Here is a 26,737-nt window from a genome sequence, read left to right on the forward strand (position 1 = left end):
GGGCTTTCCATGGTAGGTCTTGGATTATATCCCCCACTGGTACTGGGTTGGTGGGGGGGGGGGGGGGAAACTACAAGACCATTCTGCCATAACAGGCTGAATGGAGACTGTTATTTTGCAGATAAATATTCAATAATAGCCATTTTTTTCCCTTTTGTTTTTTTTGAGAGATCTGGCTCTTGTTTGTCCATTTTTGACTCAGACCAGCCATGAATTTCATCCCCAGATATTGGCCAAAACAATACCTCATGTATTAGTCAACAGCTCAAAAAAAACCATCTTCAAAATTTGACCTATACACGAGTATATACTGCATGTGCAGAGACTGATGGAACAGACTAGAGTCCACATATAGTTCTGTTCATAAATGATCATTTTCTTAGTGACCATAATCTAACTTCAAATCATAGTATTTGCAATTTATTTTATTGGAAAGAGGATTGATTGGGGAAACACAAATGTACCCTTAGTGTACTAACCGGCTTGCTATAGTCATGTGACTTCCAGCCTTACTGTAAATGTGTGTACAGTCTAGACAATTATTAAACACACATTACCAGCAAGATGCTGGTTATGAGTCAGAAGCCTGCAATCAACCATATTACTGGGCAAAAATAAAATCAGCATCCAAAAAGTACATTATAGATACATCCAAATAAAGGGGCCAATATCCTGTTCTTAAGAAGTCCACGAAACAGGCCACAAGTAGAAAATAACTTTTGAAGATACACTTTCAGAAGTAGGACCTAGGAGAAATTGAATATAGGCTGAAGGGGAGCATTTCTAAGTTGGCAGGCTACTGTCCCCTAAAATAATCCACTTGCCCCACAAAGCTAAACCAATCCTGGCTTCTACACTTCCTCATTATTAGCCAAAACTACCACCTGACAGAATCACCTACCCCACCCTTCCTTTAAACATATATATGTGATTGCTGTTGGCACTGCAGTGGCCTGACCCTCCACATTGCTATCCTCTGGTGGTGTGTCTGAAGACACTTTATCAATGTTCACAGGTCCCTAACTCAAGAATAAGAAGGTTGCATGTCCAGAATTTGGAGTGCTGCAGATCAATTCATTCAGAGGTTGCTTCTCAGGCGATACATCAATTTTATGTTGCAAGTCCCTGAGTGTTTGCACTTTTGTTTAATATCAATGCAATGCCACACCAACAGTAAACACGCAACGCAAGCGGCACTTTTCTTTCCTAAATATATTTGATGTGTATCAGTTAACTAAATAAATCAAATTTAATTAAATTCTTTAACAAGGAAAAATGTACATCTTCAAAGGGTGCTAAATTAGAAATGATTTCCAACAGTGCTTCATTGAATTAAACACAAAACTAACTAGAGTATTCAAATAATACCTTTCTCATGTCTCATGCAGTTTTACAACCAATTACTGAGCACTGAATTGTAATTACCATTTTACTGTGGGTAATATCGGTAATCATAGCCGATGTTCAATTTAAATGATCACCATTTTGCTGTTGTAGCTTTTGTCAAAGCTTGAACAGTGTAACTGGATCACTTACTTTCTGTTTTGAAGGAGACTTTTGATATCGTCAACAAACAAAAAAATGTTTTGAAAAATCAGTAATTATCTGTTCAAGAGGGCATTGTTTTTACCAAATTTACCGCAATTTGATGCATGTCCTGTTTGATGACAGGTTTTGCAAACACAGATGACAAAAGGAAAAAAAAAAGTTTCACTTCTCCATTATGGTATGACAAATTTGAAGAAATCTTTGAGACACTTCTGTCCACGCAAAACAAAAAACAACTATGACTCAGTCAAAAATGCACTAGCAACTGATTTCATGCCCAATGAAACAATATTCAAAAAAATAACCTGCATTATTACACTCCAAATCATAGAATACCTACAGTGTGGAAACAGGTCGTTTGGCCCAACAAATCCACACCAACTTTCCAAAGAGTATTCCACCCAGATCCATTTCCCTACCCTATTACTCTACATTTCCCCTGACTAATGCAACTAACCGATACACTTTGGGCAACTTAATTTGGCCAATTCAACTAACGTGCACATCTTTGGACTGTGGGAGGAAACCAGGAGTAAACCCACACAGATACAAAGAGAATGTGCAAATTCCAATAAGAAGCAAAACGTGAACAACATAATTGAACAATATTGCATATGATTGAGGCAATCCCCAGAGTTCCCATCCTAAAAACGGGCGGCTATCAAACAGCCAATGACAACATACAATGTACCTTAAGGAAGTCTGCCCAATTTAAAGACTATGCATGCAATGCACTCAGAGAATGATGGAAATGGAACTGACTAGAGTCTGCATATAGGTCTATTAATTAATGAGATTTCTTTGTGACTACAGGGGGAATGATTGGAGAACTGCAAATGTACTTAGTGAACAGACTGGCCTGCTTTGGTGGTGTGACTTCCAGTTTTACTGCAAATACCTGTGTGTATAGTCTGGGCAATCAATAAATACACGTCACTGGCAAGCTGCTCAATGGGAGCTTGGCAGCTCTTTTACTGGAAGACCTTTGACCTTGGTCTTATTCTTGATCTCAACTAGTCTGCAAATCGTTTCTCTACTGGATGATCTTTATTTTCTTGGATGTCTTTCACAAGGGATATTTGTCTACTAGATTTAGAAGAATATCTATTGGTTTATCTAGGGGACCCTTAAATCTCCTGAATTCCTTCAAAGAACATTTCCATGTCAACTCAGGTAGTTACTTCATCAAATCATCCATGGGACCTTCAATCTCATCAATAATCATGAGGGAACCAGGTATTTTCTTCTAGTATCTTGGATTTTTGAGTCATGAAATCTCTTAACTGTGTCCTGCATCATTGGAATATGTCCATTGAGTTCTATACAGCTTATCTTCACTCTAGATTGGGTTGGGATATCTGGTCGGCATGGACGGGTTGGACCGAAGGGTCTGTTTCCATGCTGTACATCTCTATGACTCTGTTTGGCTCAGTTGGCTAGGTTGTTGGTTTATAGAGCAGTGCAATACCAACAGTGCGAGTTCAATTCCCATCACCGGTTTGTGGTTATCATGAAGGACTCTCCTTCTCAACCTCTTCCCTTGCCTGAGGTCTGGTGGTCCTCAGGTTAAATCACCACCAGTCACTTCTCTCTAATGAGAAAGTAACCTCTATGGTCTGGTAAGACTATGGCGACACAACATCTTTGTGTAAGCAAAATTCTCAATGTGCTGATACATCTGTGTTGAAGTACACAAATGCTTTATTTCCAACTTTTTGAGTAGGTTGAACATTTTCATTCACTTCTGTAGTTGTCTTCCTAATGGTCTAGACATTTTCTCATCCTTGGTCATGTTACTTGATTGTTGTTTAACATGATACCTGTCACTGGTACTGGTAAGTCTTCTCTGGAAGAGAAAGAATTAAAATTTTGCTCTTATGACATGTCATTATCTGACATCAGAGTCAAATCTGTTGTATCAATTTCTTCACCAGAAACTTCCTAACAAGCTCAAGTGATTTGTTCTGCTCATGTATGCCCCTAACATTTGGTTTTTCTGACAAACTTTACAGACTTTTGACCTGTCTGTGATGACAGGGGGAGTGATTTCCAGACTGAACAATCCTGTATATTCACAAGATCTTCAATCTAGAGATCTCAAACTACGATACCACTGACTGAACCCTGCTGTAAATTGGCAATGCAGAAGTGTCCCTGGTGTATTCTTTCCAAAGCACCTTCTGAAAGGAAGCTGGAATAACTGATCTCCAGTCATACACCGGTAATTTGTCTGTGATTTCAAAGTACTGTTAGTGCTCATCGTGTGTATTCTCAGCCAACTCACGAGACTTTTGTTCTAGCCCACCTTCAGCACAATACTAGTGAATGACAGCACGGTTTTACTCACCCTTTTGTTCTTATAGAGTCAGACAGCACGGAAACAGACCCTTTGATCCAACCAGTTTGTGCTGACAATAATCTCCAACAAAACAGCCCCACCTTCCTGTGCTTGGTCCACATCCCTCCAAACATTTCTTATTCATGTACTTATCTAAATGTCTTTTAAACTTTGAAACTGTACCTGCATTCACCACTTCCTCTGGAAGTTCATTCCACATGTGAACCACACTGTTTTAAAAAATAAAAGTTGCTGCTCATATCTTTAAAATCTCTCTCTTCTCAAAATCTTTTCTGAACCCTTTCCAGCTTAATAATATCCTTCCTATAACGGGGTGATCTTTTTGTCAAATTTGGTTTCTTGGCCACTGATTACTTGGTCATAGCTTGGCACTGATTGTGCCTCAGGTTTTTTGGTTCCACAGCACTGATGTGGACTCTTGGAATCTGATGTTTGGTTTACTCTGCATGTTGGCTTGTCATGTGTATCTTTACAGTGTTTAAGCCATATAAAATCAACACATTGTGTTGCTCTCCTGTGATGAGGTTCTCCTTTTTCTCTCAGGATTATTTAAGTGTATCCATGGTCCTCTGTTTCCAACACTATTGGTACAGCTTTCTCCAAAGTTAAATCTTCTTTGGACTTTAATAGGTTTGACAAAGGCTCGGTAATAATTTCAACAAATGTCTCTCAGGAATTCTGATTTCAAAGCTCCTGTCAAGTTTTGCCCAGTTTGATTAATTTTCTCTGAGTCACCTGGACACTGAGTTCTGTTAAATTTCAAGAACTTTATTTGTTCTCAGATTAAAGTAATTGTCAAGACCTTGAAGAACTTTTTTAAAGATATGCTTCCTTTATGTTTTAAGAATTTATAACATCAACTATAGGCTTCCTCACTTATGAATCTTGTGTTATGAATAATTGGATGAGCCTGTAATTACAGTATTACGCTCCTGATTGGTCTCTGAATAGGGTTTGTATCAAGCCAATATTTCACCATCTAAGAGTATACCTCTGTAACAGGTACAACAGATTCATCATCAACACATTAGCAGGGTGCAAAGCTACCAAACCCAAAGTCTGTTGATAGGCTGGCAAGAGCCTTGAAAATAAGAAGTCCATTATCGTTTTTTTCTGCACTCACTGTTGACACTCTAAGCATGTCATGTTCCCTTTGATGAAATAGTAGCGCTGTCCAAATAAAACACTTCACAATTTGAATGCTGAAGCAGAGTGAGAGCTCATTGTGGTTTTTATTTAAATAATACCATTGCCCATCAGATTTCTCCTTTACAACTTCTGGAGTTGCAATTTAATCACCAATTTAACACAAGACTTGGCAGCAGCCGACTGAAAACTAAACAATGTGAAATTGGCACAAACTTATGACTGTCTCATTAGTAACACTCACTTTTGTCATTAGTAATTGAGTAACTGCTGTAATTGTAGCACAACAGCTGATTTTTTTTTCATCTCATATCCCTCAGAAATCCCAGTTGATCTTGTAAAAAGGCATACCTACTAAGAAGTGTTGTAAGATTTCTGGAACTCAATTATGTTGGGAACTATAGTATTGAGCATTCAATCAGAATCCTTTATCCTCCCAATTTATCTCTTAAATATATTGTTGAAAAGTTAAGGGGTTTAAGAATGAAGGGGTCCATAGTTGGTTTAAAACTGAAGTATCCAAATGAGGTATAAGGCCATATAGTGGCAATGTGTCCTGCAATCTGACCAACCAATATTCAGTCAACTCTGTGGGATTGTAACAAGGTCAGCCAGGACCTCAGGAGGTAGGGTGAAACGTTTCAGGCAAGCCAGTGTCAGAATAAGATTCCTCTAAGCAAGAGAAACAGCTTACTTCAGGGGATAATGTTTGGTGTAGGGACCACAGGCTAAGAGGCATGGTCAACACGAGGTCAGGTCCAATGATGTACAAAGTTTGGCTAGGTGATGCAGTCCTGAACAAACAAGCACGTAGACCACATGGAAGCTGCAAACTCACAAACAGGGTAGAAACAACACATAGCTTGCCCCTCAGAATATCCAGAAAGGCTATCATATGCCGTAAGTTCTCCACTGCCATCTAGTGTTGAAGAAACCTCAGAATCTGAGTTGGAGATGGCAGATGTCACAGCCTCAACGCCTTTATCATCTAAAAGAAGAAATGAAATTTGGCTGAGACACTCCGGGCACAATAGATGGGCTGTGGTCTGGTACATGCCCCCCCCCCGCATCCAAGGCTGAGTCAGAGGAACCAGGTCAGGTGTGAAAATGCTCCAGGAATGCATAAAGAAAAGCATCAGGCCTATGTCCCCAGACTTAGAATGGGAGGGATGTAGTGATTGTAACAATGTCAGCCAGGTGGACCTCAGAATATGAGTTCCCTGTTTCAGGCTGTTAACCTGGTTCAATCAGACAGCTCTGGCTGACAGATAAACAGGAGTGTCAAAGGTTTTGCTCATTCACAGCTGGTTCAGAGGAAGCCGGACCAATGTAAATAAAGGGTCACTTGGTGACAGGTGATTTAGTGACACCTCCTGAGGATATCCTGCTGGATGACTGGTGCTTGGCACCCACTTTGAGCCAGCAAGTCTCTTCTGAACAGACACCGAGTGATGATGTTATTTCTACAATTGAAAACAATACATTCCATCAAGGGGAGTACAAAGTTAAAAAAAAAATCACACAACACCAGGTTATAACTCTGAGTTATTTTTCAAATCCCATTATTTTTGCATTTATATTTTCTGTCCTTCAATTATCATAGCTAGATCGTAGAATTCCTACAGTGTGAAAACAGGCCCATCGACCCAACAAATCCACACTGACCCTCCGAACAGTATCCCACTCACACCCATTCCCAATTATTCTACATTTAACCCTGACTAATGCATCTAACCTACCATCCCTGAACACTATGGGCAATTTAGCATGGCCCTCTAGTAAAATGTTCAGAAATGGCAATTCCTTGTACTATGAAGTAAATATCTCACTAGATGGATAAATCTAAATTAGACAACAGAATTTCTTCATTTAAAGCAGAATAATTGCAGCATTCATTTCAATTCTATCTAGCCTGTGAGATGCCTGCACACCTAAATAACAAACAAAGAAACTCATGTTGAAGTAATCTTTTGCTCAAACAGGATAAACAAGAGTGAAAGGTTATAATTTATCTGATCAAGCACTCTTATGCTATCAATGTTGTCATGCAGCTACATTTTACAACCTTTCTGTACTCATGAAAGTATGAGACTAACATCTACCTCAAATGTCATTTACAGGATCACTCCAAAATGAGACAACAGAAGCTGAAAGTTAAGATTAGCAACATGTATGCAACATCAATATTATCACATGCTCTGAAGGTTCTAATATTGCTGATTTAAAAGTATCAACATGAACACAAAATGAAACTGTAATGAGAAAATGTCACTTACATAGGACAAAATCATTCTATTTTGAGAGCAATAATTTCCACTTCACACAAAATCCAGGTACTACACAGTGTTAAGGGGAACTACGTCAGTCCCATGTACATAAAACAATAAAATATGAAATGAGAAACAAAAAGGTATTTGACAATGACATCTTTACGTCTGTAAAATATATTAGCACATTGTAAACTTCCTAACTCAATCCTGGATTTTTTAAACTGTCATAGATAAGGTTAATGTCGCAGGCATATGTTATTAATGTAAGGTAACTGCCTTAAACAGTAACATTGATTATCTTCACAAATGCTATGCAAAGTGGGATTTTTGAGCTGGTCAACAGATATGAGGTTAATATGATTCTCAGATGCTGAGCTTACAAAGTGCAAGAGTAGCTATACTGCAGCTGAGAGTCACACATTTGTTCTAATAAACAATATCACAAACACACCTCCTGAGGACATCCTGCTGGGTGACTGGTGCTTGGCACCCACTTTGAGCCAACAAGTCTCTTCTGGACAGACACCTAGTGATGATGTTATTTCTACAACTGAAAACAATACATTCCATCAAGGACAGTACAAAGATAAAAATCACACAACACCAGGTTATAGTCCAACAGATTTATTTGGAAGCACTACCTTTCAGAGCGCTGCTCCTTCATCACAACCACCTAATGCTAGTGCTTCCAAATAAACCTGTTGGACTATAACCTGGTGTTGTGTGATTTTTAATTTTGTACACCTCAGTCCAAAACTGGCACCTCCAAATCAAAGGAGGTAATCCTGATTTACAAGTAAAAGGATTTTCTCTATTGTGGAAGGTATGCATGGATGTGGTCTAGTGCCATTTGGTTGTGACAATGGCTTGTCACATTACATAATAAGAACAGAAGAAATAGCAACGCGTTGGTTTTTTGGCTCCTTGAGCATGATGCTGGTTATCTGGTGTCATTATTACAACGTCCTAAATTCCAGTCCTTCTTAATTGTGTCAGTTGAAGTGATGCTGTGACTGTACCACAATCAGAATAGTATATAAACTGCTTAAAATTCTGGAGAAGCTTGCTGGTGTGACCAGTACAAGCTTGTCTCAGCACCAACACAAATAAAAACCACTTGAAGTGTTGACTAATGACCTGATATTAAGTGTTTAATTCAAATATTCCACAAAACTCAAATAAAGGCAAACTGCTGTGGACGCTGGACATCTGAAACAAACATTGAATGCTGGAACAATTCAGGAGATCTGGCAGTATCTGTGAAGAAAGAAATGGGGTTCACATTCTGCACCTGGTCTGACTCCTTTTCAGAACTGATTCCCCCTCCCATTACTTACCTGACACCCTAAACCTATTCATCTCGCATCCTACCCCTACCACTTTACTAATCCGTGCCGTGGGGTGGCATGGTGGCTCCGTGGTTAGCACTGCTGCCTCACAGCACCAGGGACCCGGGTTCAATTCCTGCATTGGGTGACTGTCTGTGTGGAGTTTGCATATTCTCCCAGTGTCTGTGTGGGTTTCCCCCAGGTACTCTGGTTTCCTCCCACAATCCAAAGATGTGCTGGCCAGGTGTATTGGCCATGCTATATTGCCCATAGTGTTAGGTGCACTAGTCAGGGTAAATATAGGGTAGGGGAATGGGCCCTGGTGGGTTACTCTCCAGACGGTTGGTGTGGACTTGTTGGGCCAAAGGCCCTGTTTCCATACTGTTGGGAATCTAATCTAATCTGGTACCCTTCCCCTAGTCATCTGGCACACTACCCTACTGCTAGTCATCTAGTATCTTTTAATCAATTTAAATTTCAGGTTGATTTCTGTGAAAAGAGGGGTAGTTTGCCTTCTTCTGACAATTCAGCCATGGAAGGACTATCAGAATTGAAATAGAACTCTGCATTTCTAAGGCAGAAACTCCTCTCAGAATTGGGGAGCTCCCTCATATTGCTTTTTAAAAAAAAGGGCCGAAGTGGTAGACTGTTTGAGTAAGACTGCCACACCTCAGGTAATCCCAGTTCAATAATTCTTTCCCCTTTCCACAGATCTGGAACAACCGGATTGAGATTCATATCAGATGTTTGGCTTTATATCAGATTTCAAGCTTCTACAGTGTTTTGCTTTCATGCGGAATGCATTGTGTTATTTAATACTACACACCTTACCTCCCATAAATGCTCATACAGCCTTCACATAGTGTTTCTTTTAGATCCATGACTATGGGTAAAATCTAACATTGTCTTTGAGCGAGTGTAGACACAAGATCTAAGGCAATTTTAATATTTGAATATGAACTAAAGTTTTAGGATTTTTCTGTCTGTTCTAACTTGTTAACGTATGTATTAGAATCTTGGACTATTTAGATTTGGACATCTAAACTGCATTCAAAGACCTAAGGCTCAGACCTAACATCATCAATTGGCTTGTAAATGATAAAAATGTCACTGTGAAGAGCAATAAAAAGTTCAACCTTTAATATAATCAGAGAATATGCTCTGGACTATTGTATAGTATTGCATGTCCTAAGAGTTCAAAAACAATTTGGTATTTTTTTTTCCTGTACTGTAAAAGCATCACAATTAATGCTACATATGATACTACCTTTATTACTTTATATAATAAAATCCAAACAACAGCAGGGTTTAGAAATTAAACTGAATCCATTCCTATCTTGCTGATAAGAAATGGCAGATAAAGTCATAGAGTCATGCAACATGGAAACAGACCCTGCAGTCCAACTTGACCAATGCCAACCAGATTTCCTAAATTGAACTAGTCCCATTTGTCTGCAATTGGCCCATACTCCATTAAACCTTTTTTATCCAAGTACCTGTCCAAATCTCTTTTACATTATACTTGCCTTTACAACTTGCTTTGGCACCCTAACAGATTTAAATTTCAGGTTCCATATACACCCTATCCTCTGTGAAAAGTTGCCACTCATTTTTTAAATCTTTCCCCTTTCACCTTAAGACTACACCCTCTAGTTTTGGATTCCCCGATCCTGGGGAAAAGTGTTACGACAGAGGCTACAGGAGTGGATTGTCACTCATTCCAAAAGATGAAAGACTTAACAGCAGTCTAGGTTTGTTCAATATATCGTTTCAGTTGCGTGATAGTGTCATCCTTTGCAATAAATTGTGGCATATGATCCTGCTCCACAGCTACCTGATGAAGGAGCAGCTGCTCCAAAAGCTAGTACAGGTATTCAATGCTTTTTCCAAAGTCCTTGGGCCAGTTGTTTTCCTGAATTTTTCGAATTTCGGAATAAATCATATTTTCACAGTGAATTTTTTTTAAAATTACCTAACAGCAGATGCACGTGTGAATGGCATGAGCTCTAAGACACAATTGATGCCTGCCAGTGCTAAGCCATGCCCACAGCTGATTGACGTGGTTCAAGTGGGTGTGGAGTTGGATCATCTATTCACAGCACCCGTACTCCATGAAAAGGATTTTGGATTTCAGAGCTTTTCAGATTTCGGATAAAGGATTGTGTACCTATACTTGCAAATAAACCTGTTGGACTCTAACCTGGTGTTGTATCATTTTTTTAAACTTTGTCCACCCCAGTCCAACACCGACTCCTCCACATCACGACTCTCATCCACTATCAAATAGATCTCCCTAAAATCGTGAAGGGGGCTCTCTTCTCAGAAATGAGAGAGATCAGCTTGATGGCTTGTTCTGAGCCAGGTTTGCTCCAACCCAACTGTATCTTTCAGACTTCTCTCCAGCTCAACCAAATAAGATCAGCCTGTGCAAGATGTATAGTGAAGCAAGCAGATTTGTTTTAAACAAGACTTCCTAGAAATCACATATTCACAGTAAACTTTCAATGACCTCTTTTAAAGAAACCATTTCACAAAGCTTGAAACCAATTGCTTTTTTCACAATCCTTCAAAACTGAAGTCTTCCAGCAAAATTAAAGAGTTTTCATAACTGCATGTTTGAACTAGAGAAAAATCAAGATTTTTTGTTTAGCTGTTTTTATTTTAAATTTAAATTATACTGCAGCTGTTTTACACTATAATCTCAAATATGCTGTATGATTAGGAGGTCCAGGTTATAGTGCAATGATTGTTTGCTGCAAGTTACCCAGTGGTTGGCTGTAAAGGAGATTTGCTTGTGTGCATACAGTTGATTAAGATTTAAAGTTTGGGTGCTGTGACCAACAATTCTGAGCATCAGAAGCTTTGGAAAGTAAGTTTATAAAATCTCAAACAGGATTAGACCTGGGCACTTTTAAAATCCAGCTTGACATGACAGTGGACTTGTATTTCTTGTGGAAACTCAAATGGGTAGAAGGCAGTCCCTTGGAAATGTGCTCAGAAATTAGATCAGGAGTTGGCTGCTAGTTTAAATAGCATTTTCATATTATGAGCACCATCAAACCACCTTGCATTTTACTCCAAAAACAGTACAAATGGCATCTTTCAGAATTTCAACTGCACTGTGCTGAAAACCACTGAGTGACCAATTCTGATAGTCTTTGTGTTCATATTTAACAACACTCTGCTCAGTGTTTTATTGCGCTGTATAAATTGAAAATAAACGTTAAATTAGAGCTTGTAAAAGCATTGACGCATTGGTGTTTTATTTATTTAGGAGTCCTTATGGGAAGGTCAAATCTGTATAAATTCTGGTATAGGGTTTACTGTAATGGAGACAATTGTTAACGCTAGGTCATGCAATGTCTGCAAGGGTGGATAACAAATATAGCTGCTAGGTCCACTTACAAGGAGCTGTTGTAAAAATACTGAAAAGGTAAAATGGTACTTAGAATCAGTGGCAAACAGGAGTTTCAATTTGCATGTATTAATCCAAACATTTTGCATAAATTCTGTCTTTTTACCAAGACTGTAAACTAAAATCCATTATTCTGATTTATTTAAAGTCCTATCTGACAAGCTCAATGCATACATCAGTACATGTAATATAAGCACTTTCTCTTAATTACAAACAGCAATGGTTAATCGATGCTGTGGTGCTATCAATTATTAATGTTCTCACTATTCCACATCCAAAGATTTAGTACATGTGAAACATTATAACTGTGTAGCTGCTGTACAGCTCCCTAGACAGGGAAGTAGCTAAACATTGGAGAATGAGAAAGTAAGAGCAGATCAATAAAATATTTCAAACCAGAAGCAAAGGGGCCTCGACAGTAAAGAAGAAAGCTGAGTGGGACCGTAATTTCAAGAGGAAAGGGCAAAGATTTAAAGTTCAGGTAACACAGTCAATAAATTGAATGAGGAATGATTTTTCTTAACGCACCGGTCCGCCCAGAGAACGAACTTTGTAAGAAAACAAACAAAACAGTAAATACATTAAAGGAAAACAATTCCATAATCAAAATATAAAACAAACGCGGGAAAGGAAAACGAGTGAAATAAACGAAAAACGAGCAAGAGAACATAGGCATCACCGAATCTAGATTTTTGACAACCACTTGTATCTGCAACCCTCTTCCTTAGTTTTGAAGTGTTTAATTCTCAAGGAAACGATTTCTTTTAAAACGAAAAATTAACATCGAAGTGTCTCCGCAAGGTTACTTTAAAAAATGCTCACGAACTGATCGGGATGAATTCTTTTGTTGCACGAATCGCCGCACGGGAAAAAGAGACCCCGAGTGTTTCTCGAAGGCCGGTGTGGGGGGTGAGCTGCACTTACCTGTGATTAGAATGGCCTTGTCCTGGACAGAGAGCAGCTCACTGTCCGGCAACGTGCAGTAACTGAGCAGACAGGCCAGCGAGAAGATGCAGAGGCCGGGGTAACCAGGCAGCGCCACGAAGCACACCCACCCGGCGAGCAGGAGCAGCAACAAACTGAGGGCAGCCGGCACTCCCATCTGCAGCTCCTGCCTGAGGAGGCGGTGGATCACCGCGGCACCCAGCACCACCGTGACCCCCGCGTACAGCAGCGACAACGGCAACTCGGGCTGCCCGCTCGCCGGCTCCATGTGCTCGCTGCCTCTTCTCCTCCTCCCTCTTCCCAAACTCTCCTCCCTCCTTTCTTCTCCCAAACTCTCCTCCTCTCTTTTCCTCCAACTCTCTCCTCTCTCTCTCTCCCCCCTCCCCCTAACTCTCCTCCTCCAGCTCAACGAGGCTCCTCCTTCCACTCTCATCTCAGGGTGGGAGAGGGAAGAGAGGGACCCACGACCGCAAGGTTAGACAAATACTGTATTCCCAACCATACATGAAAGCATCAAGTTGTGAGGACAGTTTGCATTGCCTTTTCTAGCACTTGTATGGAAGGTTAACGAATGACTCTAATTGAGAAATTAAAAAAGGACACATTGATATTAATGAGTCTTTCGGTATAGCCTATGTCCTCAGATAAGGGAAGCAGAATTTTAAAATTGGAATAAGGTCATTTCATTCAGGGGTAAAATAGGAAAGACTTTCACACAGATGTTAGCGGAAATCTTCATCACCCCCATCGTCAACAGTGAATACTACACCGATTGAACTTCTGGATTTGATAAATTGTTGTTAGGCAACGAATTTGGACTAAAGGTGAGCAAATTGAGTTCGGATACAGATTAGCCGTGATTTAATTGAGTAGTAGAACACGTTTTAGGGAGCTGAAAAACAAAGCACTATTCTTAAGGCATTTTATCAGTACCCAACAATACAATATTTGAGTAAAAATTGATGCAGTAAATTACAATGCAGTACTTAAGTAAAATCTCAATGAACCTATATTCCTAAAGATCTGCTATTTATCATATCGTTCTTTTAACCTGTTCCTCAAATATAGTCGTCGGTGTTTCTCTATATCTGACTAATGCTAGTAGTGAATATACAGTTAAGTTGACCATCATATGAATAGAAGGCCTGTCTAATTCTGGGCCTCTTGCTGAGATATTTGTATCATGGATAGTCACAGATGAGGTGCCAGAAGATTGGAGGTTGGCAAACGTGGTGCCACTGTTTAAGAAGGGTGGTAAGGACAAGCCAGGGAACTATAGACCAGTGAGCCTGACGTCGATGGTGGGCAAGTTGTTGGAGGGAATCCTGAGGGACAGGATGTACTTGTATTTGGAAGGGCAAGGACTGATTAGGGATAATCAACATGGCTTTGTGCGTGGGAAATCGTGTCTCACAAACTTGATTGAGTTTTTTGAGGAAGTAACAAAGAGGATCAATGAGGGCAGAGCGATAGATGTGATCTATATTGACTTCAGTCGTTTGACAAGGTTCCCCATGGGAGACTGATTAGCAAGAATAGATCTCATGGAATACAGGGAGAACTGGCCATTTGGATACAGAACTGGCTCAAAGGTAGAAGACAAAGGGTGGTGGTGGAGGGTTGTTTTTCACACTGGAGGCCTGTGACCAGTGGAGTGCCACAAGAATCGGTGCTGGGTCCTCTACTTTGTGTCATTTACATAAATGATTTGGATGCGAGCACAAGAGATACAGTTAGTAAGTTTGCAGATGACACCAAAATTGGAGGTGTAGTGCACAGCGAAGAGGGTTACCTCAGATTACAACAGGATTACAACAATAGGCTGAAAAGTGGCAGATGTAGTTTAATTCAGATAAATGCAAGGTGCTGCATTTTGGGAAAGCAAATCTAAGCAGGACTTATACACTTAATGGTAAGGTCCTAGGGAGTGTTGCTGAACAAAGAGACCTTGGAGTGCCGGTTCATAGCTCCTTGAAAGTGAAGTTGCAGGTAGATAGGATAGTGAAGAAGGCGTTTGGTATGCTTTCCTTTATTGGTCAGAGTATTGAGTACAGGAGTTGAGAAGGCTGTACAGGACATTGGTTAGGCCACTGTTGGAATATTGCGTGCAATTCTGGTCTCCTTCTTATCGGAAAGATGTTGTGAAACTTGAAAGGGTTCAGAAAAGATTTACAAGGATGTTGCCAGGGTTGGAGGATTTGAGCTACAGGGAGAGGCTGAACAGGCTGGGACTGTTTTCCCTGGAGCATCGGAGACTGAGGGGTGTCCTTATAAGAGGTTTACAAAATTATGAGAGGCATGGATAGGATAAATAGGCAAAGTCTTTTCCCTGGGGTTGGGGAGTCCAGAACTAGAGAGCATAGGTTTAGGGTGAGAGGGGAAAGATATAAAAGAGACCTATGGGACAACCTTTTCATACAGAGAGTGGTGTGTGTATGGAATGAGCTGCCGGGGATGTGGTGGAGGCTGGTACAATTGCAACATTTAAGAGGCATTTGGATGGGTATATGAATAGGAAGGGTTTGGAGAGATATGGGCTGGGAGCTGGCAGGTGGGATGAAATTGGGTTGGGATATCTGGTCGGCATGGACAGGTTGGACCTGTTTCCATGTTCTACATCTCCATGACTCTAAAGCTGTAATGAGGTGGTATCAAGTTGACTGAAAGCTTTGATGGAGCTAGGTAAGGAAGGAGGATGCATGGCAGGCCAAGGTTGAATGACCAAGGGTGTAGGAAATATATACAGTTTGAAGAGATTTGCACAGATCTGGGAAGATAATGTTGACACGGGCATTGATTTTAGATTGAGCACTGAAGGACAAGGAAATGTTGTAGGATAACAAAGATTGGATAGTCCAGCGCCAGGAAGAATTGCCATCTCAATCCGAAATGGCATCTTCCTTATTTTTAAATTGTGCTCCTGGTCCTAGACTCCCCAACCAGGGGAAATATCTTAGCTGCTAATACTGTGTCTATCCTTTTAAGTATTTTGCAAGTTTCAATGAAATCATTTCTCATTCTTCAAAACTCCAGAGAATACAGGCTTAGTTTACCAAATTCTTGTCATCAGACAGTCCAACCATCTTGGGAACAAGTCTAGTGAACTTTTGTTGGTGCCCCTTTATGGCACTAATATCCTTCCTGAGATCAAAATGCACTGCTGTACTCAAATCCGCCTGTTAACATTCCATTAGCCTACCTAATAGTTTGCTGTGTCTGCATGTTAGCCTTTACTGACTTATGGACACTTATCCCTTTGGACATCTACATTTTTAAGCCAATCACTATTCACTGCACGCTTGTATCTTCCTAACAATAACCTATCATTTTTCCACATTATACCTGCCAAGTCTTTACCCAATTACCAAGACTGTCAAAATCCTCCAGAAGCTGTTTTCATCTTCCTCACAGCTCAATTTCATAACCTCTGCAAATTTGAGAATATTGTATTTGGTCCCCAGATCCAAATAATTGATGAACATTATGAATAGTTGGGCCCCAGATACTGATCCTTGTGGTTCCTCACTAGTCACAGTTTGCTTATATGAGAATGACCCATTTATTCCTACTCTGTTTCTGTCTCTTAGCCAGTAGAGCACCTACTATACCATTGTCTGATTAAGCCTTTTGAAAATCTATTAACTGCCCTATATCAATTTTGCTAGCAATTGAACATATTATTTTTGTTTGCAGAGAAGGAGTCCTGCACATGAATTTATGTTACTCTAACATAAATTAATTGTTACTGTAGCTGTTAGCACTATCCAGATCATTAAGCAAGTAATGCTTAATATCTAACTGGAGATGCTTTGTGTGGAGTTTTCCAAGCACATTTGGTTGAGTATGGTCTGTACACTTGTCTTTTTCAAACACCCAAAGGACAACACTGTTTGATTTGATCAGTCAATCATTGAGACATACATCCTACATATCAAGCATTGCACTGGGACTGAAATTCATACAATACTTCGCTTGATTGTGTGGTGGACAGACTATATTTTTGGAAAAACTAACAAGTTGATTACCAATTCATTGTAGTTGAAAGACATCATTAAGTTAGATTAATTTTTAAATATGACAGAAATATTTTCAGCTGACTCATGTTAAGAGTTAAATTCCCTTTCAAATCGTAAAGTCAAATCTTCCCATAATGACTGTTCTTGCAATGGTAAAATATAAGGTCTTGGATATTTGCTAGTTCCATATATACACTCTTTCTTCAATTTATCATGTAGACTTTACATCACGGTTACAATGAACATTCACGACTGTGCTGGTGGAATTTCAAAAGCCCATCTTAGCATTAGAATGCCTATGACTGTATGCAACGGTGTGCACACATAAAATATTTATAACTGTACACCTAAATACACACTGACTTCAAAATTTCTAATTGTGTGTAGTTATAGTTGTATAACTATATCATATAATAAATGTTAATATAACACACAAAGGCAGTCAGGTAGATGGGTTAATGCCAAAAGGGTAGGAGGGTTAGGCAGTTAGTGCGGGAGTCTTCTGTGGCTTGCCCCATTTCAAACAAGTATGCTGTTTTGGAAAATGTAGGGGATGGTGGACTTTCAGGCGAACGTAGCATGAACAGCCAAGTTTCTGGTATCAAGACAGGCTCTAATGTAACGAGGGGTATGTCAGGTTCCAAGTGATCGATTGTGATAGGGAACCCTCTAATCAGAGGCACAGACAGATATTTTTGTGGCCAGCAGCACAAAATCAGAATGATGTGTTGCCTCCCTGGTGCCAGGATCAAGGATGTCTCAGAGAAGGTGCAGAATGGTCTCAAAAGGGAGAGGGATCAGCAGGACTTCATTTTATACATTGGAACTAAAGACATAAGAAGGGAAAAAGATGAGATTTTGAAGGGAGAGTATAGAAAGTTAGGCAGGAATTTAAAAAGGAGGTCCTCAAGCAGAGTAATATCTGGATATCTCCCGATGCTACAAGCTAGTGAGGGTAAGAATAGGAGGATAGAGCAGATGAATGCATGGCTGAGGAGTTGGTGCAGGGAGAAGGGTTCACCTTTTTGGATCATTGGAATCTCTGCTGGGGTCAAAGTGACCTGTACAAGAAGGATATTTTGCACCTGAATTGGAAGGGGACTAATATAATCGCAGGGAGATTTGCTAGAGCTGCTCAGGAGGATTTAATCTAGTAAGGTTTGTGTGGTGGAGGGGGGGACATGGTTTGAACCCAGGGAAGAGATCAATCTGAAACTGGTACAGTTGGAAAAGGAAGGAAGTCAAACAGTCAGGGCAGGCAAGAACAAAGCAGAAAACAAGATAGGATTGAAAAATTAAACTTCATTTACTTCAATGCAAGAGGCCTAACAGGAAAGACAGATGTATTCAGGACATGGTTAGGGATATCATAGCAATTACAGAAATGCAGATCAGGAATGGCAGCGTAAAGTTCCAGGATACAAATGCTATAGGAAAGATAGAAAATGAGGCAGAAGAGAAAGGGGAGCAGTGGTTTTAGTAAGGGAGAGCATTACTGCTGTACTTAGGGAGGATATTCCTGGGAATACAACTAAGGAAGTTATTTGAGTGGAACAGAGAAATAAGAAAGGATGATCACTTTATTGGGATTGTATTATAGACCCTCCAATAGGCAGCGGGAAATTGAGAAAACAATTTTAAGGAGATTTCATTTATCTGTAAGAATAATAGGGTGGTTACGGTAGAGGATTTTAACTGTCCAAACATAGACTGGGACTGCCATAGTGTTAAGGGTTTAGGTGGGGAGGACCTTGTTAAGCGTATACAAGAAAGTTTTCTGATTCAGTATGTGGATGTACCTACAAGAGAAGGTGCACAACTTGACCTACTCTTGGGAAATATGGCAGGGCAAGTGACTCAGGTGTCAGTGGGGGAGCACTTTGGGGCCAGCAACCATAATTCTATTCGTTTTAAAATAGTGATGGAAACAGATCGTCCGGATCTAAAAATTGAAGTTCTAAATTGGAGGAAGGCTAATTTTGACAGTATTAGGCAAGAACATTCAAAAGCTGATTGGGGCAGATGTTCACAGGTAAAGGACAACTGGAAAATGGGAAGCCTTCAGGAATGAAAATAACAAGAGTCCAGAGACAGTTTATTCCTGTTAGGGTGAAAGGAAAGGCTGGTAGGTGTAGGGAATGCTGGATGACTAGATACATCGAGGTTTTGGTTAAGAATAAGGAAGAAGCAGATGTCAGTAGAGACAGGTGTGATTGAATGAAGCCTTCAAAGAGTATAAAGGCAGTAAGAGTTTACTTAAGAGGAAAATCAGGAGGGCAAAAAGGCAACATGAGATACCTTTGGCATCCAAAGGGCTTTTATAAATAGTTTAAGGACAAAAGGGTAACTAGAGAGAATATAGTGCCCCTCAAAGGCAGCCTATGAATGGAGCCACATGACATGGGGGAGACACTAAACGAGTATTTTGCATCAGTGTTTACATTGCAGAAGGACATGGAAGATATAGAATGTGGGGAAATAGATGGTGACATCTTGAAAAATGTCCATAATACAGAGGAGGAGGTGCTGGATGTCTTGAAATGAATAAAAGTGGATAAATCCCCAGGACCTGATCAGGCGTACCCTAGAACTCTATGGGAAGTGAGGGAAGTGATTGCTGGGCCTCTTGCTGAGATATTTGTATCATCGATAGTCACAGGTGGGTGCTGGAAGACTGGAGGTTGTCTAGCATGGTGCCACTATTTAAGAAAAGTGGTAAAGAAAAGCCAAGGGAACTATAGACTGGTGAGCCTGACATTGGTGATGGGGAAGTTTTTGGAGGGAATCCTGAAGGATTGGAATTAAATGTTCTTGGAAAGGCAAGGACTGATTACTGATAGTTAGCATGGCTTTATGTGTGTAGAATCATGTCTCATAAATTTGATTGAGTTTTTTCAAGCAGTAACAAAGAGGATTGATGAGAGCAGAGTGATAGACATGATTTATATGAACTTCAGTAAAGCGTTCAACAAGGTCCCCCATGGTCAACTGGTCAGCAAGGTTAGATCTCATGGAATGCAGGGAGAACTAGCCATTTGGATACAGAACTGGCTCGAGGTAGAAGATAAGAGGCTGGTGGTGGAGGGTTGCTTTTCAGACTGGAGGCCTGTGACCAATGGTGGATCAGGGTCCATGAAGTTTTGTCATTATATATAAATTATTTAGTGAACCCAGGAATTATAGCTAATAAGTTTGCAGATGATACCAAAGTTGGTGGTGTAGTGGATAGCGAAGAAGGTTATCTCAGAGTATAATGGGATCTCGATCAGATGGGCCAATGAGCTGAAGAGTGGCAAATGGAGTTTAGTAAAATGTGAGGTGCTGCAGTTTGGAAAAGCAAGTCTGAGCAAGACTTATTCACTTAATGGTAAGGTCCTAGGGACTGTTGCTGAGCAAAGAGACCTTGGAGTCCAGATTCATTATTCCTTAAAAGTAAAGTCACAAGTGGATGGGAGAGTGAGGAAGGTATTTGGTATGTTTTCCTTTATTAGTCAGAGCATTGAGTATAGGAGTTGGGAGGTCATGTTGCAGCTGTACAGTACATTGGTTAGGTCACCTTTGGAATATTGCATGCAACTCCTTTCTATCAGAAGGATGCTGCTAGGGTTGGAGAATTTGAGCTGCAGGGAGAGGTTGAATAGGCTGGGACTGTTTTTCCTGAAACATCAGAGGCTGAAGGGTAACCTTTATAGTGGATAATAAAAGCATGAGGGGCATGGATAGGATAAATAGACAAGGTCTTTTCCCCTGGGGTGGGTGAGTCCAGAACTAGAGGGCATAGGTTCTAGATATAAGGTTGCTCGCTGAGCTACAAGGTTCATTCTCATCATCAGCGAGCAAACTTACATCCAGAAACTCGACCCGAGCTAGAAATCTTCTCAAAACTCACTAGAGAGCATAGGTTTAGGGTGAGAGGGGAAAGATATAAAAGAAACCGAAGAGGCAACTTTTTCACATGGAGAGCGGTGCATATATGGAATGAGCTGCCAGAGAAAGTGGTGGAGGCTGGTACAGCTATAGCATTTAAAAGGCATCTGGATGGGTATATGAATCGGAAAGGTTCAGAGGGATATGGGCCAAGTGCTGGCAAATGGGACTAGATTAATTTGGGATATCTGGTCAGTATGGATGAGTTGGACTGAAAGGTCTGTATCTATGACTAAATAGTATAGTAGGTTCACAAAATATTTGAATATTTGTATATTAGCATAAAGGTATATACCTGTATATGTATCACACACACACACACCTACCTCTTCCTGCTTTGAAGACTGCATTTCTAACAGAGATTAAAATATTTTCATTCCACTTTGGACTTTGCCAAGAATAATGTGTATTTTTCTTTAGCCTGTCTTTGAGAAAATGAACTTTTAAAATCTTACACTTGTTGTGTGAGTTGGCAAAATATATGGCAAAGCATTATTTTTGAACTTTGAACACAGACGTTTTCTAAATTTTCTTAACTTATCAAGTGAAGTAGCAGTGATAAGAATTTGAACCAATCAATATTATCACAAATCTACCAGTTACTTGGATAGAAAATGCAAACGATAAGAAAGATAACAAGAGCTTGGCAGTTCAGTGATGTCAGGTCAGAAGATTAATTTGTTACTTAAGTTGTAATGAGTTGTTTCAGCATTTGGGAGTAGGTAAAACATTGTTTAAGTTATGTGAAAAGTTGATTGTAAATATAATTACAACTTTATCATTCCGTTTAAAGTAGAAGTTGTTTTATATTAAGACTTTGAATTTCAACAAATGAAGGTAATTGAGGTTCTTCCGGAGTACAGGTCTGTTTGTCTTAAAGGAATATTTTAACTATTGAACTCAAACAGTTTTGGATATGTTCTGACTGATTCAGTTTTCCAATTAGTTTGATTTATGTTGAAAATATTTATGTAGTATTGATCATACACATTTTCTTCTCAGATACTTATAACCTTGTTACTGGAGTCATCCGGAATTCCAATCATAGTTTGAGTCTTGTGATGGGACTGTGCTGAAGCTTTATGTGTTCAGCATATATATCATTGTGAAGGGGGCCTTCAAGCAGAAAAGAAAGAACCTGAATTTATATGGTACCTTTCACATCCTCAGGATATTCCAAAGAATTTCACGTTTGAAGTGTAATGTGGGGAAGTACTATGTGCATATCATTGAATTAGCTCAGAATGGATGGGGGTTGAGTCAGCAAATTTTGATCACCCAAATAAAATATTTATTTATGAATTGTAGGCAATGAGAAGCCATTGCTTCAGCGTAAAGCACCTATTACTCTCTCATGCTGTTTTTATTAATTATGTCACCCTTTAAGGTCCCATTATTGTGAAGATTTTAATTGACTACTAAAACACTCAACATAAAATAGCAACCTGCCAGTTATAGTCTTGGCAACATAGAGTAACCATTTAAAATAGTGACATGTTAAGAGCAGTGGCAAATTAATAAATAAGTAACATCACAGAAAAATTATTTCTGTGATTTCTAGTGATTTTACAATAATGTCAAGGTAGATTTTTATATCCGTGAGCTGATGGTAGTGGAAGATTTAAACATCATTGTAGTGAGATCAATTGTACTGAGATCAATCTGAATGCATACCAAATAATGCAAATTGATCTAAGGTCAATATTCTTCAGATACAATGTTAGTTGACAAAGAAAGACAGAGTAAGAAGCAAATAATAAGAACATATAAAAAGAACAGAAATACTACATAAAGTATTTATTTTGCTAAGAAAGGGTAGATAATGATTGAATTTTTTGTGTAATTGAACTGCATGAACATATCCACAACACTTATACTGTGATTATTTTCCACACAATATTGCAACCTCCGTAAATTTCAATTCACATGATGTGATTTTCTTTGCTTCTCTAATAAAGCAACAACTTTTTTTGTATTCATGCACTCAAATATTTACCTGAAATCTAAAATATCTGATTCCACATCATTTGAAATGTTCTTTTTATAGAAAATGAGAGTGCACAGTTGTAATTTGCGAATTATTGCTGAACTGCAGTTTGCTGGGAATGTACCAGTATTCTCGGTTGGAAACTGTTTTCAGCTGTTTCTGTGGGATCTTTGGAAACCCAATTCAATAATTATGTTGGTGTCAAAGGGGAAGGCGTTTAAAAACCTAAATAAAAACCAAGCTAATACAGGACATGCTATACTCATGTACAAGGATCAAGTGTCGACAGTTTCAGTAGCATTTGAAATATTCTGTTAAACATTCTGCAAATTGGGAATGAGTAAACCAATGCATATTTCCTATAAAATCTACTTGGTTTTGATTTTCTGATGAAAACAGCTGTTAGACATAATTTTCTGGCAGATAGTTGATCAACTGAGCATTCTCTCAGCAGTATACAGTTAAATAATAGTAGTCTTTTTAATGTTTTTGACTTGTGTTTGAGGCCAAGTTGTGTGAATGTCAACATGTTCTCCGTTAATTGATTTATAATTTCCCTTTCAAGTTATGTTGACTGGAGAATTTTGCTTACATTAACTGGTGAGAAAGATCCTTTGAAAATAATAACATTGTATGAGGGTAGGTGGTTACTGAGTATATTATATTCCCCACAGGGCCTTAGAAATTTCTCCATGAAACGTTATCAAGAATCATTTAGTTCTCCTTCTACCTCTGACTATCAACAGTGATGGTACAACAGAAGCTCTAATGTAAATAGTGTAAGTCCAAAGTTGGTTGCACTTCCTGAACATAGTACACTAACTATATGTCATGACTCTATTATTATATGACCTACTGTTGTGAAAGAAGTCACTTGAGGTGAGTGTCCTGAAATAACCTAGGAGAGTTACACTGGAGAGCACATTCTTGCCAAGACATGGTGCTGTTTTTTAAACTTATCTGTTACATGGTCTCCACCTGTTGTGACATCCTGAGCTGCTTCATCTGTCCAACTAAATAATAAATGAAAGGTATCGGTATCCGCACTGCCTCTTAGTATCAATACAAGTTGCGAAAGATTTTGCTTTGTAATCTGATGAGTAAGGTTGTTCCAATGATAGTAGCAGATCATGCGGTTTGTGGTCTTATATAGTATATGAACATTATTAATGCCTGCACAATGTTTTAGCGATTACTTTTACTGCTGATAGCATACAAAATATGAGCACAGAATATATGGATATAGCTGCGTATACAGCACAGTAGCATCTTTTTTATAGATATTTTTATTGAAAAAAGAAAATTTTTAAGATTTCTTACAAAATTACAAAAGTAATACAAAGAAGTATAAACATCAATATAAAATGAAATATATTTTTAAAAAAACATAAATAATAACCAAAAAAGAAAGAAAATCCCAACTAACTACTAATCTATCCTATAAACAACCAAAACATAAAATAGAATATCATACATTACTAGTAATAAACAGCAAAATAATTAAATAACTAGATGCATGCTCAAAATAGATTTACAGCAAGTCATAATAAAACATGTATTTATACGGGATTCCTCCTCTCTGGGGGTCCCCGAACCAGCCAGAACCATTACCACAGCTAGACAAAAGCCCTGGACAGTATGGCTGAAATATCTGTGTCAATATATTTCAAAAAGGGCTGCCATGATTTATAGAATAATTCCATTTTTTGGTGCAGCATATTTGTAAGGAGGTCAAGGGGGACATATTCCATGATTAACCTGTGCCAGTTCGAGAGTCCTGGAGGGCCTTCAGCTACCCAGTTCACTAAAATATTTTTCTTTGCACAAAAGAAAAGAATGGTAAATAATTTCCTCTCGTGCATATCCAGGGAGGGAAAATCTGAAGAGCCCAAAAGCAGGGACACTGGATCCGATTTAACCTCCATACCCAAGATCCCTGTCAAGGTATTCGCTACTATATTCCAATTCCTACGGATCTTATGGCATGTCCATAGACAATGTGCGAGAGTGCCAATTTCTATTTTGCATTTAGGGCACATTGAGGATGCTCCTGCCTTGAATTTTGCGAGTCATTCAGGTGCCATATGAGCCCTGTGGAGTATCTTTAATTGAATAGCCTGAGTTCTATTACAAACAGAGATCCTTCTGGCATTTTCCCAGATGTCCTCCCACATTTCTGATGAGACCTCCAACCCTAATTCTTGATTCAAGGTTTTAAATAATCATTCCATGTCCTTAGCTACTTTATTATATAATGAGTGATAAAGTGTACTAACCGAGGAGGGCCCCATCGTCCATAGCACTCTCCTTTCCTTATCTGATTTGTAGGGGTTAATTATCAGTGTGGTCTTCTTTTGTATATAGTCTCGTATTTGAAAATACCAAAAAAGGTCCCTGTTAGGCAATCCCAACTTCTGGTGCAGCTACTCAAAGGACATCATAACCTCTCCATCGAACAGGTCTCCCAAGCAGGAGATAACTCTGGACTTCCAAGTTTTAAATATAGCATCTGTCACGCCTGGCTGAAATCCTGATGCTCCCACTATAGGAGTATAAGGCGAGGTTTTTTTGCAGGTTACCCTGTCACATTATCCTCCAGGTTTTAATTGCATTTAATACAATAGGGTTTTTACAATAGTCCATAGTAGTTCTCATTTTGTCCATAAATAAAAGATTGATGAGGGGACATTTTGCTTGGGAGGTCTCAATATCTAGCCAGATTGATTGTGGGTCACAAGAGACCCAATCAGCTACATATGACAATAAGGAGCTCAATTGATACCTCCTAAAATCTGGAAAGTCCATTCCTCCCCTTGCTTGTGGAAGCTGCAGCTTTTCAAATTTAATAAGGTGCCATCTATGATTCCAAATAAAAGAGCTGAGCCAGCCGCATGTCTCGGTAGCACAGGGGGAGCATTCTCATAGGATATGATAGACGAGGTAGAATATTCATCTTAACTAGGGCTACTCTGCCTAACCAGGATATTGGAAGATCTCCCCAGTGTTAAAGGTCCTGTCTTATTTTCTCTAATAAGTGCACAAAATTAGCTTTATACAGCTGTGCAAATACTGGGGTGATAAAAATACCTAAGTACAGAAAACTTTCTAGTGACCACCGAAAGGAAAAGCAAGATCCGTCCGGTAAATTAGATACACAGGCAAGACCTCCCAACGTCATGGCCTCCAATTTCATGAAATTGATTTTATAGCCTGAGAACACACCAAATAAATTGATCACTTGGATTAGGCGAGGCACAGATATCAAAGGATCACTTAAGAAGAGGACATCGTCTGCATATAGAGTGATTTTATGTTTGCCTGATCCAACCCTTGGAGCCATTATGTTAGGGTCAGTTCGTATAGCTTCCACCAGCGGTTCAATCACTAGCGTGAATAATAATGGTGAAAGGGGACATCTGCGACTACATCCCCTGCCAACACTAAAGCTATCAGAATTTAGACCATTCGTAATCACTGCTGCTTTGGGATTGTTATATGACACTGAAACCCATTTACTAAATACCTCTCCAACACTGAACCTTTCCGGTGTATAAAAAATATATGGCCATTCTACCCGATCAAATGCCTTCTCTGCATCCAAGGAGACAACTAAACCCGGTATTGTTCCCTGTTGGCAGGCTTGTATCATATTTAAGACCCTTCTGATATTATTAGTTGACCTGTGGCCTTTTATAAACCCCATCTGGTCCTCTTTTATGATGTATGGTAAGACCCTCTCCAATTTTAATGCTAACATTTTAGAAAGAATTTTTAAATCCACATTTAGTAAGGATAT

The 26,737-nt window shown here is 39.3% G+C and overlaps 1 protein-coding gene across 1 annotated transcript in view; it reads right to left on the bottom strand.

The window, feature by feature from the left end:
- The window catches only part of hsd17b2 (hydroxysteroid (17-beta) dehydrogenase 2), a 45,771-nt gene extending 32,401 nt beyond the window's left edge, over positions 1-13,370 (bottom strand). The window contains exon 1 of the mRNA XM_072595949.1: positions 12,991-13,370. Coding sequence (XP_072452050.1) covers positions 12,991-13,279 — 289 coding nt within the window. The 5' untranslated portion in view covers positions 13,280-13,370. The remainder of the gene's footprint in view (positions 1-12,990) is intronic.
- Between the last annotated feature and the right edge of the window lie 13,367 nt (positions 13,371-26,737).

This window comes from Chiloscyllium punctatum, chromosome 26, assembly GCF_047496795.1.
Source record: "Chiloscyllium punctatum isolate Juve2018m chromosome 26, sChiPun1.3, whole genome shotgun sequence".
Lineage (NCBI taxonomy): Eukaryota > Metazoa > Chordata > Chondrichthyes > Orectolobiformes > Hemiscylliidae > Chiloscyllium > Chiloscyllium punctatum.